Source organism: Capsicum annuum, chromosome 2 (assembly GCF_002878395.1).
Source record: "Capsicum annuum cultivar UCD-10X-F1 chromosome 2, UCD10Xv1.1, whole genome shotgun sequence".
NCBI classification, from domain to species: domain Eukaryota; kingdom Viridiplantae; phylum Streptophyta; class Magnoliopsida; order Solanales; family Solanaceae; genus Capsicum; species Capsicum annuum.
The window spans coordinates 138,432,399-138,451,000 of record NC_061112.1 but is presented as its reverse complement, the minus strand read 5'-3'; the positions used below and the strand labels follow the sequence as shown (position 1 = coordinate 138,451,000).

At 36.5% G+C, this 18,602-nt stretch overlaps 1 protein-coding gene across 1 annotated transcript; it reads left to right on the top strand.

The window, feature by feature from the left end:
* Positions 1–80: 80 nt before the first annotated feature.
* Positions 81–3,637, top strand: LOC107859864 (protein EARLY-RESPONSIVE TO DEHYDRATION 7, chloroplastic). Its single transcript, XM_016705004.2, has 4 exons — positions 81–1,202; positions 2,322–2,488; positions 2,896–2,980; positions 3,173–3,637. The coding sequence occupies exons 1-4, from the start codon at positions 136–138 to the stop codon at positions 3,360–3,362; spliced, it is 1,509 nt and encodes a 502-aa protein (XP_016560490.1). The 5' UTR covers positions 81–135; the 3' UTR covers positions 3,363–3,637.
* Positions 3,638–18,602: the final 14,965 nt, after the last annotated feature.

Here is an 18,602-nt window from a genome sequence, read left to right as displayed (position 1 = left end):
TCGTCGAGATTCAGTCCTTTGTGATCTGAATCGAATTAGTAAAAGAAAAAGTTAATGCTAAAATTAGAAAAAAAATAAAAAAAAGGTTTACTTTTTCTTTTATATATGATTTCCTGACAGTTATAACAGTTATTCATGAAAACAACCTCTTCCACGTGTGTCTCCATGTTCCTTCGTATTCCTCCAAACCAAAAAAAAAATTTAAAAAATCCGTTGCTTCTTCGTTTTCCTCCATCAACATATTTTCTGAGCTTTTCAATGGCTTCTCAGAACCCTAATGCCCATAAAGCCCCATTATATCCAAAGGTGATTAACAACAATCCAAATCTCCAATCAACCTCTTCTTCTCGTACCAATCTTTATCCAACCATAGACGAAAAGGACCTCGCCGATGAAGTGCTCATACCTGACGATTACAAAATTATTCATTCTGCTCCATGTACCCTTCCTGAGTCCCGCGAGGAAACACTTCTCGTTATCCCTGGAGTCCTCATCCATTTGATCGATAAAGAGTACTCTGTTGAGCTAGCTTCCGGAGATTTTACTCTGTTTCGTCTCCTCCAAGATAAGAATACCGTTGCTGTCATTGCTCGGGTGGAAGACGACATCCAATGGCCGTTAACTAAGGACCTGACCGCGGTTAAATTGGATGAATCACATTATTTCTTCTCATTTCAAGGTTTGAAAGAGGATGATTCGGATTCTAGTGATGACGATGAGAAAGAAAAGGGTAAAAAAAAGAAAAAGAAAAAGAAAAAGGATAAGGGGCCGATGGATGATACGTTGAATTATGGTTTGACAATTGCTTCTAAGGGTCAGGTGGCATTGTTGAAGGAGTTGGATGATATTTTGAAAAGTTACAGCATCTTTTCTGTTCAGAAGGTGGAGGAAAAGGCGGCATTGGCAATGGGAGGATCAGTGGCGAGGGAGTTGTCTCCAGATGACTTGAAATCAGAGAAGAAGAAGGTGTTAGAAGAGAGATGCACTCAATACTGGACCACGTTAGCGCCCAATGTGGAGGAGTATAGTGGATCAGCTGCAAAATTAGTTGCTCAAGGATCAGGGCAGCTGATCAAGGGGATTTTGTGGTGTGGAGATGTGTCAATAGAACAGTTGACGCGCGGAAATGTGGCTTTAAAGCAAAGGATGGTTACAGGGATGAAGGCCGAGATTAGTCCTGAAACATTGAAGAGGATTAAAAGGTAAAATGACCTCTTGGTATTTGATTGTATTTGCTTGCTTCATATCATCAAGATTATGTTCACCCTTAATTATATTATATATGCTATGATGTTACTATTATTCATTTGGATTAGCATGTTTGTGGGTTCTTAATTTTCTGCAATGTGATTGCAATTTATACCAAGGCTCCTTGAGTTCTAATGATGACAAAGGAGCTCGAACACTAAGAAAATCTTTCCTTGTTTATCTACATAGACTAGTTCGAAAGAATTTACAGGAGAATTTTTTTTTCCTGGTTTTCCCCACATTATTGATTGAATTCCCAAATTTCTTCTATATATGTTTCGAGTTACCTTTTCTCGCTAGGAAGTTTCTATATATATTTTTAAATTCATCAATCGGTATTTGAAGGAGTACAATAACCGGTTGGATACTAGCGTACTTGTGGTGAAGTTTGTTAAACTGATTATCGCATAAGTACCATAACTCTTTCACATGTTATTCTCATTTATGAACAAAAATAAGAGGATAAATGGTTGTATGATACTGAATGAGTAAAAGAGGGAGTTTTTTGTCACTAAGAAGAAAACTTTTAGGACAAATGCTTGAAGTGTCTAGTACTACTTGAGCTATTGTAGATGATCCCTAGTGAACTGTGAGTATGAAAATTTCGAAATCAGTTTAAACGACATTGCTAAAATGGATTGGAAATGTTCTTCAGTTTGAAACATTAATGGATCTTCCTTGTTGTTCGTTACTCTTACTGCATAATTTGGTTCACCTCAGTGTGTTAGCTATTGTCTTTTACCGGGAAGATGCTTCTAATTCGACAGAAAATGACTATAACTCTAAGTCCAGAATTTCATCACTGTTTAGTGAGCAGTTGCCCCTTTCAGATGCGAGTTAGAGTTTGTTATACAAGAGAATCCAGAATCTTAGAGCCCCAATATCTAGCCTTCTGGCATGTTTCCCCACAGAGCAAATGGAAGTATACTCATCAAACATGAATTCTTGGTTTAAGCTAGCTGTTGCTGGCGTGCATGTACATTAAATATATTATCAGGGATACTCAAATCCCTAGCCGTAAATCATCTAAGAGAAGAATAAACTTTCTACTCAAGTTGTGCTGTATTTTTCAGGGTTAAGAGAGTAACAAAAATGACTGAGAAAGTAGCAGTTGGAGTCCTTTCAGGAGTTCTCCAGGTTTCAGGATTCTTCACTCGTTCAGTGGTAAATTCCGTAGTAGGAAAAAAGTTCTTCAAGATGCTGCCAGGAGAGATGGTCCTCGCTACTCTGGATGGATTTTGTAAGTCAAACTTCTTCCCCTTTTTTTCTGATCGAGTTTGCAGCCTTGTGGAGTCTATATGTCTATATGTGATCCATTTAGCTATTTTTTCTTCTAAATGTTGGAACAAAAAAATATTAGCATCTTTTATTGTTTAACGACTCATCTTTCCTGCATTAGAAGTTTATTGGTCCTGCACAATGGCTGTCGAAGAACAAGTTTAACTTGAGGATTTGTTTCCATTTTCTAAGTCCAGGAGAAATGCTAAAAGTAATTCCTGATTTTAGACACTGGGACTCCAAAGATGATTTTTGAGTGCTTTTTCACACTGCATTTGGCATTCACATTTACTATAGCAAATGACTTGTTGTCAACATTTATGATTTCTATTTCAACAGGAGCCTAATATTTGTCTTAATTTGTTATAGGTAGAATATGTGACGCTGTTGAAGTAGCTGGAAAGAATGTGATGTCGACATCATCCACTGTGACAACTGAACTTGTATCGCATAAGTAAAGCTCCCTCCGATGAATTCTCCTGGTTATATCCATATACTTGCTTTTATCATGTGTCATCTCATGAAAATTGACTATATTCAGACTCAACTAATTGGATGCACACCATATTAGTTAGGCAGTACAATAAGATGAAGACATGCTGCTTAAATCTTTTGAGACGAACTTAAAAGTGAATTTGATTTGTAGGTATGGAGAAGAGGCAGCAAAAGCGGCAAGCGAAGGGCTTGGTGCAGCCGGGCATGCTGTTGGGACTGCCTGGACTGTGTTTAAGATCAGACAAGCTCTCAACCCCAAAAGTTCCTTCAGTAAAGTCACCCAACTTAAGTCAAGTGCTAAAGCTGCTACTGTGAAGAAGGCCAAGAGCTCAAAGTATTGAGGCCCTTTTAAAATGTTTCCCATGTCATTTATATTTGTACATGTTATTACATAGAAATCAAAAGGACTTTAGTCTTTGTAAATGATCAAAATTTCCACACTAGACCACCTCAATTTCTACTTTTCACCCTCTAGCATTTTATTGGAAGAGGGAATGTGCACCCGCAAACAATTCTTGCTTTGACAAGACATACATTGTATCCATAGTTGTCTCTGTATGTAGTTGTAATCATGGATATATAATGATAATCCAACAAGGAAATCTCTCTGCTTTAATTTTATTCCTTCAAATTTATCCCCAGTGGGAATATTATTATTCTATTGTTCTGAAAGCAGGACACATTCATATGATGGCAAAAGAATGTGGGAGATAGGGCACTTATGTAATCTTTTGTTGATAACTGCGAATAATAAGAATTAACATCAATAGCATTTACCCTTTAGTAAAAATTAACAAGTGGTGTGGAAAGTGACTTATGCACGCTAAAGGACATGAGTTGCTTTTACCTGTTTGAAGACAATCAAAAGTTGAATAAATCAGGAAAATAATGATCGTAAATCATACCAAACACACCCTAAAAGAAGAACTGTTACAAATAAGTGGACTTCCCATGGAACACGTTTTTTTCTAATTATTTCTAGCTGTCCAGTTTTATGCTGCACATTAATTTGCTATGCCTAGCTCTTGATTTCATGTAGTTGTATAAGTTAAAACTGCAACTTGATATTAACAAGTTCTTATTTGATTGATTTCTTAGTGATCACCATGGTTATCCAATACAAGGGCCGGCTTAGGACTAGCATTTTAATATTTTGCACCATCACATATTGTTAAAACTACTTTACTGCGCTCGATCTCCTATTTAATTAATATTAGCTTTAGTGCGATTTTGAAGATTTGTGGCTATCTAATGCCAGTCTAGCTCGAAGTAATATTAGTTTTTTATTTTAAAAAAGAGCACCTAAGAATATTTTAACACAAGTATACGGGTCCTTCTTGTGTCTATTGGTTATTAGCTTAATCATCTGGATATTATGTCAGAAATCACTCTCTCCTTTAATATAAATGTTTCTCATCAGTTAGGTAAACATCGTTTTATGTATTATCATTAGAGACTTCTTACTTGACATGTGGGTACGAAGATATAATATGAAATTACATTAGCTATATATATTAGTGTCCCATTTGATGTTTTATTTAAAGGATTAAATTGATTGTTTTCCAAATGGTCATTCGGATTTGACAATGTTATGTATGTTTGGGTCCCATGTGACACTATTTGATTTTATACTGAGGAAGCCAGTGCGGTTTATCGTGTAAAAGGACTCTAAAACTTTGATCAGCAAAGTCGGTCACTGTCTCCATTCTCCATCTTGTATTGGTATGTTTGGTATGATATATCAAATATTTGGAAAAATGTTTTAATTTATTTTAGAAAAATAAGTTTTCTTAAGAAATAAATGTTTGGTTGTCAGAAAACAAACTTGAGAATCCTTATGGACGAATACAATTTTCCTTCACAATGGTAATTTCTTTAAAAAATTCTAGTACTATTTTTAGTAATTATAACAGAAATCTGAAAGTTAATTTTCATTTCCGCTAATTCAAATACTCCACTATTTTTTTTTACTAGATATATCGTGGATTTTCAATTTTCTTATCTTTGTCTGTTTTCAAAAATCAAAACACATGAAAAAAAGAAGAAAGAAAATAATTAAAGTGTACCCACTCGCCTGGGGTGCGAGTGGGGGTCATTTTTTGACCAATTTAACATTAAAATAATTAAAATATATAAATATATATATATATATATATATATATATATATATATATATATATATAAAATATAAAAAAAAAATAAAAAGGATCCTTTTTTTTTCTCTATCTTTTTAAATTTAAAAATATTTTTAAAAATTTAAAAAAACTTTAAGAATATTTTTAAAAATTTTAAAATAATTTAAATATATTTTTAAAATTTAAAAAAAAATAAAAAATAATTTATAATTTTAGAAAAAAATAAAAAAGAATCCTTTTTTTCCTTCATCTTTTTTAATTTAAAAATATTTTTAAAATTAAAAAAAATATTTTTATAATTTAAAAAAAAAAAGATTTTTTTTCCCTCCATCTTTTTTAATTTAAAAATATTTTTAAAAATATAAAAATAATAAATTTAAAAAAAAAACTCCCACCCCCCCCCCCCCCCCCCCCCCCCCCCCCCTCTTTCCCCTCCCCCCCTCCCACCTCCAACCCCCCCCCCCCTCCCCAGCCCCCCACCCTATCCATCCCGTCCCCATCCCACCCAGCTCCACCCCACCCACAGCCCCCATGCCTCTCTCATCCCCATCCCCACCCCACCCCAGCCCCTTCCAGCCCCCACACCCCACCCAAACACACTTCCAGCCCCCTCTCTCTCACACACACGTTCACTTTTTTTTTTTTAATTTTAATTTTTTCTCTCAATTCATATCCTTTCATTTTTTAATTAAAATTTAAATTTGAAATCTTTTTATTTTTTTGGGGATTAAAATTTAAATTTAAATTGAAAGTGAGTGATAGTGAATATTGAAAAAAAATAGTGAATTTCGCTTAAAAAAATTAAACTTTGTGAATTTGTTAAAAATAAAAAAATTACTATGTTTGTATGTATGAATTTATAGTTAAAAATTTAAATTAGTTGGAGAAGAATTTTAATTATTTGGAATGGATTTGATGTTTAATTTGTGAGCAAAAATAAAAACATGATTATTTAAATTTTTTTACAATTTATAGATTTTTCTTATTTAATTAAATTAATTTTAATATTTAATTTGTTATGTAGCATTTTAAAAATGATTTGAAATTTAATGTAATATTTTATTTTTTTTATTTTTTAAATGACGTGGCATACGTGACAGCCGTGTCAGACGTGGCAGCTGATGTGGAGGAGAGTGTGTTACACTCACCAAAAAAGGTTTTAAAATGTTGTTTTTAGTGGGTTCATGGGTCCAGATGACAAACATGTAAGTAGAAGTGTCCAACTTACATAACCGACATAGTACAGGGATCCAGAAGGTCATTTTGCCTTATTTATATATATATATATATATATATATATATATATATATATATATATTAAAAGGGTGTAATTGACGCTCATGACAGAGGGTGGACCGACAAGGACAGATCACATAAAAAGATTAGTAGACTTCTAAAGAATGAGAGGATTAAGTGAGAAACTTTAAAGACATAGTACAAGTTAACATGATACACACGCTTTTGAGCTCGATGATGATGTAGCTCAAGAGACAAATTTGTGAGCTTGTCAGGGCAAAGCGGACAATACGCATTATTGAAAAACATTATTTCAGTCTTTTATATACTCTAAAAGCTTTCTCTAGAAACGATATCCAATTCACATTATTATCAATCTCTAATATATACATTTTTAACTCTCCAACCAGACGCTAGAAATATTTTCCAGAAAATCTGTCTTTGTCCAACAAAAATAAATAAATGACTTCCCATTTTATCAAATAGTGGTAATAAATAATATACAGTGGAGATAAGCAACTCTTAGTGATGGCCATTGGGCATGCGAAGAGAAAAAGGATGTCCTTAATTTATTCCATCTTTCTCGATCTCTAGATAATGGTACCAACTCACTCACCAGTAGTAAAATGCATGGAATTTAAATTTTCGCACTTCTTTTTCTATTAATATACCACTACTAGCTAAATTCCCAATGGCCACATAAAGAAATTATAGTGCTTTATCAAGCTACTAAAGTAACGAATCAAATACTCTATTAATTTAGTGTCAAAACAATTGACATTGACGTTCTTGCCAAACTTTTATTTTGTCGGTTTCTAAGCTTCCTTTCGGTCCTCTTCTGCGGTAGATTCATTCATGAGTTTGGGGGTTCAACAAAATTCAATATCTTTATTTAAATTATATATAATATGAATATAAGTGCAATAAACAGGTATAATAACTATAATGTTTTTAAAGGTCCACCATAAAATTTTAAATCCTTATCCAAATTTTGAATTCGCAAATGCTTTTCACATCTCTCAAATTTTAAAACTTTGATATACCCGGTCAGTGGTGGAACTTAGGAGCGCAAGGAGTCCATTAGGACCTTTTCATCGAAAAATTACACTATTTTATTAGCCTTATCTATGTAGCTTGGATATTACTGGAAATGGGACTCAAAAGGGAGATGTTTCGTTGCTTATGGCTAAATATTATAATGTCATTGTACTACAATTTCTAGCAAAGAGTGTCAATTCACCATGCGCACGTTCAACTCCCATGTTTGCCCATAAACATAATGATCATAACATTGACTACATAATTGGCTCAAAGGGGAATTTTTTTATTTTTTTTAAAAAGAACAAAAGTGTCACTAGTTTACTCTTTTTTCTCACTTTAGTAAATCAGAGCTTTTGTAATTTCCAATTGGTTCTATATAGAAGTGAATAATTTGTGCAGCCGACGATGATGCAACTCAGCACTATATAAATTTTGCTGGAGGAGTGGAAACTGATATGTATCAAATGAATTAAGGCCACAAATCAGGTCATGACTATTAGTGAGTGTTAACTAAGAGTGAATGATGATGAATGCACCAAGTGATCAATTACTGTTCTTGAGGATGAAGCGCACAAAATTAATCAAAGTTAAAATAGAAAATAAAGATCTGAAAGATTATTTTATTAATTTATAGCCACCTCTTACAACTATATTTGAGGAACTTTATTATCATCCAATCACCCACATATAGGACCACTAGGTTATGAGAAAGTCTTAAAATTGTACCATCTTCGTGCGACCTTTGACATTTCATGAAAGGCAAAAGTGTACCCCCAGATGTCAACTTCTATACTACTTTCTCTTTTTAAAAATATTTATTTTAATTTAATTATTTCTTTTATAAAAAAAAAAAATACTGCTATTATGTTATTTCATCATTAAATGATTACATAAAGTGTATATACTCAAATTTATATTTTCAAATCGCAATTAATAAGCGAATTTGGTAAAATAAACGTCTAATAAATATTTTCTTAAAAAGAATGTCAAATCAATAGGAGCCAGTTATTCTAAAACGGAGAAAGTAAATTATAAATATAACGTAATAGTAATGGTGGAATGTGGATTATAGGCTAACATACTTTGGTCTCGGTATATATAAGGTTAACATGCTTTGTGTTCGTGTATAGATTTTTGTCATTTAATCATCATAAGTTAAATTAGTTAATTAGGGTAAACACTTGATAAAGATAAGTATTTTACCATCTCATAGCATATTTGAGATACGTACAGTACTGAACCAAATCAGATCGTGAATACTCCTGCATTTACGCATCCAGGCACCATACTTGTGCTGTGTGTGTAGGACAATAAAATTTTCAAGACCGAAAAATAAATAATCGAAACAAGAAAATATTGCAACAATCGTTTTATTAACTTTAATGCGAGTGTTACAATCTATATAAATCAGCCCGCTGATTCGCCTATTCAAATATAAATTCAAGGGCTTCGAGCTTGATCTTGAATTTGAACTTGATTTCTTGATTTGAGGGACTTGATCTTGACTTGTGCTTGAATTCAAGGGCTGCTTGAATTCAAGGGCTTTTGAGCTTATTCTTGAATATTGATGAACTTCATTTGAATGCTTGAACTTTTTAGAGAAATTACGGTGTTTGATCACGAGCTTTGCTACTTGTTAAAGTTCTTGGGGTCCCTTTTTCTGAATTATGAGGCCCCTATTTATAGTTGTAGGCAAGGAAGAGTCTTGATGAATATGGACTTCCTTTGACCAATCAGATTTAAGTGATGTGACACCTTTTATGGGCTTTTATTTTATGGGTCTGCTGCATTAGTTTGACATGTGGCACGGTCCTATTGGCTCCTTCATTTGACTTGGCATGCCACGTCATTTGACACGTGGCACTTATTTGGACCTCTAGAATATGACAATATTTTGGGCTTAGTAAAGTGGGTTCATCATTTATAGCCCAAATTAATGGACTAACCCAATAATATTGGGCCTTATTTAAATCCATACCTATTTGGACTTAAATAATTAATTCAATTATATTAATCCGTAATATTTATTCGGGAATAATATATTTTAAATTTAATACAATCCGAATTTTGTACGGATTTAAATTTAATAAAATTGCATCGCCCACAAATGCCCCCTACTTCAAGACTTGTCGAGACATTTAATATTTTGGAGACTAGCCTTGAAGTATGATTATTTAAACATGTTTCCTTTGTGCTTCAACGATTTTCCTACATAAGAACGCCTCATTCAAAAACTTTAAAGCCAAACCATATTGACATTGTCTCTCAAAGCTCTCTTATTTTTTTTCCACGAATCTCTATACTTAAGACCCGTTGGTGAGGCATGATATCCAATATCAAACAGTTTTAGAAGACTTTTTCACTGTCTTAATTAACCAGGAATAAAACTCTTCCGATTTAAACTTAGATTGGAGAAGAAAACAACCTCCAATTTGACTTTGTGTGAGAGAAGGAAACAACCTCCAATTTGAATTTGTATGAAAGAAGAAAATCAACCTCCAATTTGAATTTGTATGGGAGAAGGAAATAACCTCCAATTCGAATTTGTATGGGAAAAGAAAATAATCTCCAATTTGAATTTGGAGATGGAAGTTATCCCAATCTGAATTTATATTGGAGAAAGAAAGAATCTCCAATTTGAATTTGGAGATGAAAGTTATTCCAATCTGAATTTATATTGGAGAAGAAAACATCCATCCTATAACTCTATCAAAGGAGGTAGTTTCCCCACTTTTTTAATATCAATTTTAGGATTTTCAAGTCATCAGCAATATTGAGGTAATTTCTTTCCCTCTTACTTTTCTCTTATTTTCGTCACTTTTTTTCAGCACAACATCTTTCATCGATGCACTTATGCAATGGTCTTCTTTAAGTATGGGCCCTTTCACTTGATGCACTTATGCAATGGTATTCTTTAAGTATGAGCCATTTCCAATGGTTAGCTTAAGGTGCAAAGGGACAAATTTTTGTCCACCTCAAGGCATGAAAATTTTGATATCCTTTCAAGGATAAACCCGCGAAAGGCCGGCTTAAGGTGCAAAGGGACAAATTTTGTCCACCTTAAGACATGAAAATTTTTATATCCTTTTAAGGATAAACACGTAAGAGGCCAGCTTAAGGTGCAAAGAGACAAATTTCGTCCACCTTAAGGCATGAAAATTTTTATATCCTTTTAAGGATAAACACGTAAGAGGCCAGCTTAAGGTACAAAGGGACAAATTTTGTCCACCTTAAGGCATGAAACTTTTGAGATCCTTTTAAGGATAAACCCGCGAGAGGCCAGTTTAAGGTGCAAAGGGACAAATTTTGTCCACCTTAAGGTATGGAACTTTTGAGATCCTTTTAAGGATAAACCCGTGAGAGGACAACTTAAGGTGCAAAGGGACAAATCTTGTCCACCTTAAGGCATGGAAATTATGATATTCTTTAAGGATAAATCCGTAAGAGGTCAGCTTAAGGTACAAAGGAAAAAATCTTGTCCACCTTAAGGTATGAAAATTTCAATATCCTTTAAGGATAAACTCGTTAGAGGCCCGCTTAAGGTGAAAACGAACAAATCTTGTCCACCTTAAGGCATATAAATTTTTGAGATCCTTTTAGTTGAAGGCTTGGAGAACTTTGGCATTCTGAATCCCATTGAAGGAACTCTATTTCTTTTCGATGGGTTGCCCCCATTGAGTCACAAATATTTAGAGTAAGTCCAAAATTTAATTAGAATAGTTTCATACTTGGTATCCATATGGTAGATACTATATGAACTCTTTTTTTTTACACTCATGCAACTGAACTCAGAATGAAATTCTAAGCGCCTACATACCTCAATAAAGAGGATCAAGTCACAACGTAGTTCTGGGTGAGTGTTTTTTTTTCTTGTGTCCTAACTTTTGCCTAGGCCGCCTCTTTCGAGGTTTTCAACCTAGCGAACTTTCATTTTCTTTTTGAGCCGTACACAGTTTATACTCTTGCGGGCAACTAGTGGACAGGCAATTTATACTCTTGCAAGCCAGGAGTGGATATGCAGTTTATACTCGTGCCTTAAGGAGTGTACATGCAGTTAATACTCGTGCCTTAAGGAGTGTACATGCAGTTTATACTCGTGACTTAAGGAGTGTACATGCAGTTTGTACTCGTGCCTTAAGGAGTGTTATCTTTTAAGGATAGTACTTCTTCAAGAACTTGGCGTTGATGGGGCCAATCCTCACGCCATCTGCATCGATAAGCTTGTAAGCACCGTTTGAATATCCCTGTTATACGACATATGGTCCATCCTACTTTGGGGTGAATTTGCCCCCAGACTTATGAGAAGTGATAATGGGCCTTCTTACTGCAAGGACTTGATCTCCAACTTGGAAGCACCTTAAACGAACCCTTTTGTTTAAAGAATGAGATAACCGGGCTTGATAACATTCAAGATTTTGTTGAGCCTCCAGCCTCTTCTCGTCAAGAGATTCTAACTTCATAAGATGAAACTTAGCATTTTCTTCCTCAGTGAGACCTTCTAGAATGGCCAGTCTCAAAGAAGGTATTTGACGCTTAAGTAGCAAAACTGCTTCAACTCCAAAAGCAAGTGAGTATGGGATTGCTTGCATCGGTGTACGATAAGTTATCCTATACGCCCACAAAGCTTCTTCCATCCGCTCATGCCAGTATCGTTTGGATTTGGAGACGACTTTCTTCAATAAGTTGCATAAAGTCTTATTGAATGCTTCTGCTAGACCATTGGCGGCAGCATGGTACATAGAAGATTTGCGTTGCTTGAACCAAAGAGGCCACATGTTTTGTTCATCAGCTTGTTATCAAATGTCTTTCCATTGTCAGTTATTATATACTGAGGGATTCCAAAACGGTAGACGATATTCACTCGGATGAAGTTCGCAACCTTTTCTTTCTTTACTTCCTTGAGAGCAACAACTTCGGCCCATTTTGAGAAGTAATCTATCGCGGCCAAGATGTATAAGTGTTCACCAGAAGACTTTGGTAGTGGAACAACAACATCCATTCCCCAAGCATTGAATGGCCAAGACGCTACAGTTGGATGCAGCACCCCTGGAGGTTAATGTATGAAATTTGCATGAAATTGGCAAGCTTTGCATCTCCAAGCATAGTCCAAGCAATCTTTCACCATCGTTGGCCAATAATATCTTATCCTTTTAATGTGAAAATGGAGCTTCGGTCCAGACTGATATGATCCACAAACTCCCGAGTGCGCTTCTTGCAAAGCTTAAATTACTTCTTCTTCTCCCAAACACCGTAAGAGTACTTATTCAAATGATCTTATGTGTTGTGTGTCTTTTTAGTAAAGGAAGCGAGGGGCACGACGACGAATGTCAGTCTTTCTCCTTGGATCTTCTGGAAGTATCCCATAACATAAGTAATCAATGATAGGTTGTCGTCAATCTTCTTTTACAGCTCCATACATGGTAACGAGGTATTCAACCTTATTTTCTACATCATCATCCGAAGGCAGTACTACCTATTCTTAGCGGATGGTAACTCGCGTCTGAGTTGGAAGAGTTAAGGTTGAAGCCAAAGCAGCTAGAGCATCAGCTTGCTTATTTTCTTTTCTTAGCACATGCTGGGGGGTTACTTCTCCAAGACATCCCATCAACTTCTGTGCATAATCATGATATGATCTTAACTCAGGCTTCTGGACTTCATAACTTCCCAAAACCTGCTTAATCACCAATTGGGAGTTACCAAAAACTTGTAACTATAGTTGTTTTATGTCGACAGCCATCTCAAGTCTGAGTATGAGCACTTGATATTCAGCAACATTATTGGAGCAACGATTCATCAAGGTAAACGAGTAGGGGATGACCTCTTCTTGTGGAGTAAAAAACACTACGCCAGCACCAGCTCCATCTCGATGTGTGGCACCCTCAAAGTACATCTTCCATGGGGATCTAACTTTAACAACCATTGAATCTTCATCAAGAAGTTCATTGCCCAGTTCCTAGTCATCAGGTATTGGGTGATCTGCCAAGAATTCAGCCAATGCTTGTCATTTTACAGCCTTTGGGGGGATGTACGCGATCTCAAACTGTTGAAATTGGAGGTACCACCTTGCAAGTCGATCATTGAGGACTGGTTTCAATATTACAAACTTGATGGGATTTTCCTTGGACACAAGATGAACAACATGGGCTTGAAAGTAGTGTTTCTTCTTTTGGATTGAGAAAGCCAATGCCAAACATAACTTTTTGATCGGAGAATACTTCAGCTCATTCGGCATCATCATTCTACTCAAATAGTAAAGAGAGTTTTCTTTGCCTTCACTATTTTCTTGAGCCAGTAGTGCTCCAACTGACCTGTCTTGTGCCGCGATATAGAGTATCAATGGTTTCCCAGGTATGGGTGCCGTAAGAACTGGTGCCTTCATTAAGTATGATTTGATACTCTCAAAAGCATTACTACAAGCTTGGTCCCATTCGAAGGGAGTATCCTTCTTCATGAAACAACTAAATGGTTGACATTTCCCAGCCAGGTTTGAGATGAACCTCCTTAAATATGTTAGCCTTCCTTGAAGGTTTTTTAAATCATGAATATTTTGAGGCTTGGGCATCTTCAAAATCGCATCAACCTTGTCTTGATCAATTTCAATTCTTCGGTATCGCACAATGAAGCCAAGAAACTTTCCAGAAGTAACTCCAAAGGCACACTTCAATTCATCCTAAGTTGGTATCCTTAAAGTAACTCGAATATCATTCTTAGGTCTTTTAAGTGGTCATCTCTCTTTCTTGACTTCACCACTAGATCATCCACATATCATTCAATATTTTTATGGAGAAGGCCATCAAAGATATTCTGCATAGCCCTTTGATAAGTGGCACCAGCGTTCTTCAAATCAAAAGGCATCACCTTGTAGCAATAAATACCTTTGGGAGTACGAAATGCAGTGAGTTCTTCATACTTTGGCGCCATACGGATTTAGTTGTAGCCGGATGAACCATCCATGAAGGACATTGCCTCATAACCAGTGGTGGCATCAATCATCAACTCTGGTATAGGGATTGGAAAGTCATCCTTAGGGCAGGCATTGTTGAGATCCTGAAAATCGACACAAACTCAAATTTGGCCATTCTTCTTCCGTACTGGAACAATACTTGAAATTCATGTGGGATATTTGACTTCACGAATAAAGCCCGCTTCAATGATTTTGTTAACTTCATTTTCAATCAAAGGAACCAACTCCGACCTAAAGCGTCTTTGGGCTTGCTTAATAGGACGAGCAGCATTCTTGACCACCAACTGATGGACTGCTATTTTTGGATCTAAACTCATCATTTCCTTATATCTCCAAGCGAAGTCATCCATATATTCTTTGATTATGTCCATATAAGCGATTTCCTCTTTCATTTCTAGAAATGCGCTCAGGTAAGTTGGTCTTGGATCTTCATCGGTTCCAAAATTAACTTTCTTTAAGGGATCTATTATGGCCTTTACTCCTTATTCAAGTTGTGATGGAGCATCTCCAGCATCTTCTTCCTCTTAAACATCATCATCGTTGACGGATATATGATAACACCAAAAGGAATCTTTAATCTCTTCATCAACCTTCATTTGAGATGAGATATCTTTCTCATTCTGGGTTGTAATATGATATGAGGAGTCAACACTCTCTTCAGCTTCTTTGTGTTGCTTGGTATAAACCACAGTATGCGCCTTTACTTTTAGCACCTCATTGGATAAAACTACCAGTTCCGTCTGTCGCTTCATTCTAGATGGAATCAAACTTTGTAAATCTTTTTGTATTTTAAGTGAAGAGTGCATCATCGTGCTTTGACGACTTCTCTTACACTTGTTGTTTTTCCTCTTATTTAGAGGTCCTAACCTTTCAAACACAGAAGTTCTTGCAGTTCATTATCTAAGTCAGTCAAAGACAGAAGCTCTCTTGTTGGATGCAGTGAACTCTTCTTCTACAGTGATATAATTGCTAACCGCCCTTCTTATAGAGATGTGAATTGGAGGTGGCTACATATATCCTAGGCTTTCACGTGCCTACCTGGTCGTACCTTCCGGCGAAAGTTTGCCCAACCTTGATAGCTCATTTGAATTGTATCCAACCTTTACAAATAGCTTGTATGTATTTGGATCGAATTCATTCTTCGTATATTTCGTAGGGAGTGTCATATCTTGCGGCAGATTTTGAGACAGACTCTTCAAAAAGTCTTGAGGATGGATTTATTGCATTAATCTTCCTGATAGGTAAAGTTATCCCCTTAGCATATTATCTAGGGAATTCAATGGGTGATCTTTTTCTTCTCTTACCTTCGGTACGTAGCGAAGAATGAGAGTTGCCTTTTTTTCGTAGAAGTGACACCTTCTTTATTTGAAGTGGAGAGAGGCTTCTTGGTGGTGACTTTTTCGACAATCACCGCGATATTCTTAGATGTAAGATCATCACACTTGGTCTTGGTGACATCTTCAACCCTTTTCTCATCCACAACATGCTTTTTTAAGTAGAATTTTGCATCGGCAAAATGTGACTCAGCTTCAGTGAATGGCTTATCATCGGCGACTGTCTTTCTGTCCACTCAGCCTTTGAGGTACTTCAAGCGCTGATAGTAAAAGGATGAGATAATTTTTTTCCCATGCACCCAGGGCCTACCAAGCAATATATTAGATGAAGTTTTGGCATCGATCACATGCATCAATGGGTTTGATTGAAAATCATCCATACGAATCCCCAACTTGATATATCCCATGGCCCTCTGGCCCTCTTGATTGAAGACTTGGATCATTATACAGCTTTCGTCTAGTTCGCTAGTAGCGATGCCAATTTCTTTCATCATGTGGATAGGCAGGATATTGACTCCAGACCCCTCATCTATCAAGATTCTATTAATCTTCTTTCCTAGAATTTGACCCACCATGTATAAGGTATGGTTATGTAGGGACTCACCAAGCAGAAGATCGTTATTTGTAAATTTGATTTTTGTATCACACACATGTGCCTCTTCGCCAACAGTTTCAGCAAGCTTTTCGGAAGGTGAAGGAACCTCCATGGGTAGATTCTCACCCTTTACCCCCTCTTTGGCGGTATTAAAACAAGACGCCTCAAGGTTGACTTAGGAAATCTTTACATGAAACCAACTCGATAAGAATTTCTCTAAAGTCACCGGACGCTGAGGTTTTTTGGTGGTGAAGCTCAGTCACCCTCGTCTTCTTTGAGAATTCAACCAACTTCTGTTTCCTTGGTTTCTTTATCATTCTCCTTCTGGTTGGATGCTCGGATGACTCCTTTTGCAGACTCATCCTCCTGCCTCTGCTCCTCGTCACCAGAGTCCAACCTTCATCATTGCCTTCATCAACTGAAGACCTGTCAGGCTCTAATATTTTTTCATTATACTCTTCTACACATATTTGGACTGGGTCGAGCGAGCCAAAAGTAATAGAGATTTGATGATAACTGGCTGTCTCATCATCGAAGAAGATCTTCTTCTCTTTTGCCAGTTGCATGACTTTATCTTTAAAGAAAAAGCACTTTTCTAGAGAATGACTTACGAGCCAATGATATTTAAAACAATTAGGGTCATTGGTCCTTCCAGCTTCGATGGGATGCTTCATCTCTGGGAGTTCAATGAGCTTATGCTCAAGGAGTTCATCGAAAATCTCAGAAACATCAAAATCAAGGAAGGGATATTCCTTTTCTTGCATCTCATTTAAAGTTTATTTATTCAGACGTGCTTCAAAAGTCGTCTTCATATTTTGCTTCTTGCTTACCTTTGTGGTGACCTTCACAGGAGACACATCAACATTCATGGACTCCTTGTTTTCATTTTTGGGAACAAACTTGCCCCATCTTTTGGGTTACTGTTTTTCCTTTCCCCTTCGAGGGTCATGAATAAGTGTTCCTTCCTTTCCAGCAGAAGACATGCTCAACTCCATGTCGTGAGCACGAGTAGCGAAGTCTTTACAGGATTTTGGTTAATTCCTTGCAAGATGTAGAGAAGTCCCCAGTGCATTCATTGGACGCACATCTCTATTGCAGAAGCTTCACTGAGCCTATCTTTGCAGTTTAAACTCACATTTCTCTATCGATTGATGAAGTCAATGACTGGCTCATCCTTTCTTTGCTGAGTATTTGTGAGCTCTATCATGCTCACTGTACGCCTTGTGCAATAAAACCAATTTAGGAACTCGTGTTCCAATTGCTCCCAACTATCGATGGAGTTAGGCTCGAGGTCTGTATACCAATCAAGGGTATTTCCCTTTCGGGAACGAACAAACTATTTGACAAGATAGTCACCGTAAGTTCCAGCATTATTACATGTTTCGACAAAGTGTGCGACATGTTGTTTTGGGTTACCTTTTTCCTCAAATTGTTGAAATTTGGGGGGTTGATAGCCAGCAGATATTTTGAGGCAATTTATTCTTGCAGTGTAAGGCTTGGCATATGCAAGGGAAGACTTGGTGACAACATCATACTTGTTTTTTAGGGTCCCTTCAATAAATTCCCTCAATTGCCCAATCGGGATCATTCGCTCAGTAGAAATTTGCATCTCTTTAGTCGATGGTATTTGTTTCACAGGATTTTCTATCTCATGAACCTCTGGAGCTTTTTTTGGTGCATGAATAGATTCTCTGTCTATCAAGTCTTCCACCCTATCTACTATCTTATCAATCCTAGCTTCTTGATTCTAAACATAGTTGGTCAGGTCTTCAATTGCCTTTGTCAAATTCGCAAGTTGTTCCTCCATAGACGAGGCACCAGTTACCATTGCTTGCATGATTATCGGAGACATTAGAGAGTAACATGGATTATCACATAAGTTGAACCTTGAAGTGCTCAGCTTTTGTGGTGTAAGTGGAGATGACACATTTGTTGAACGACCATCGCTCTTTGCGCCAGAGTATTTGGAACCAGAATGCTCAAGTAGAGCTAAAGTCTTCTTAAGCGATTCTGCCACACTGATTCCTCCCCCCGAAGCACTTTTATTGGACTTCGTTCCTTTTGGGGTTGAAGGTCCAAAAACTGGAGCTGGAGCGGACGACACTGGATGTGTTTGTTGTCCTAGCAAGCCTTCCTTGCTTCTTGTGAAAGCTCCCAGGCTTTCGAAAGTAACATCAAGGATGCTTTCTACTTCAGCAGAGAACTTTGAATCTGCAGCCTTGGAAGCAGTTGATTTTGAGCTTGTTCTTGAATATTGCGGTCTTGATCTTGAATTT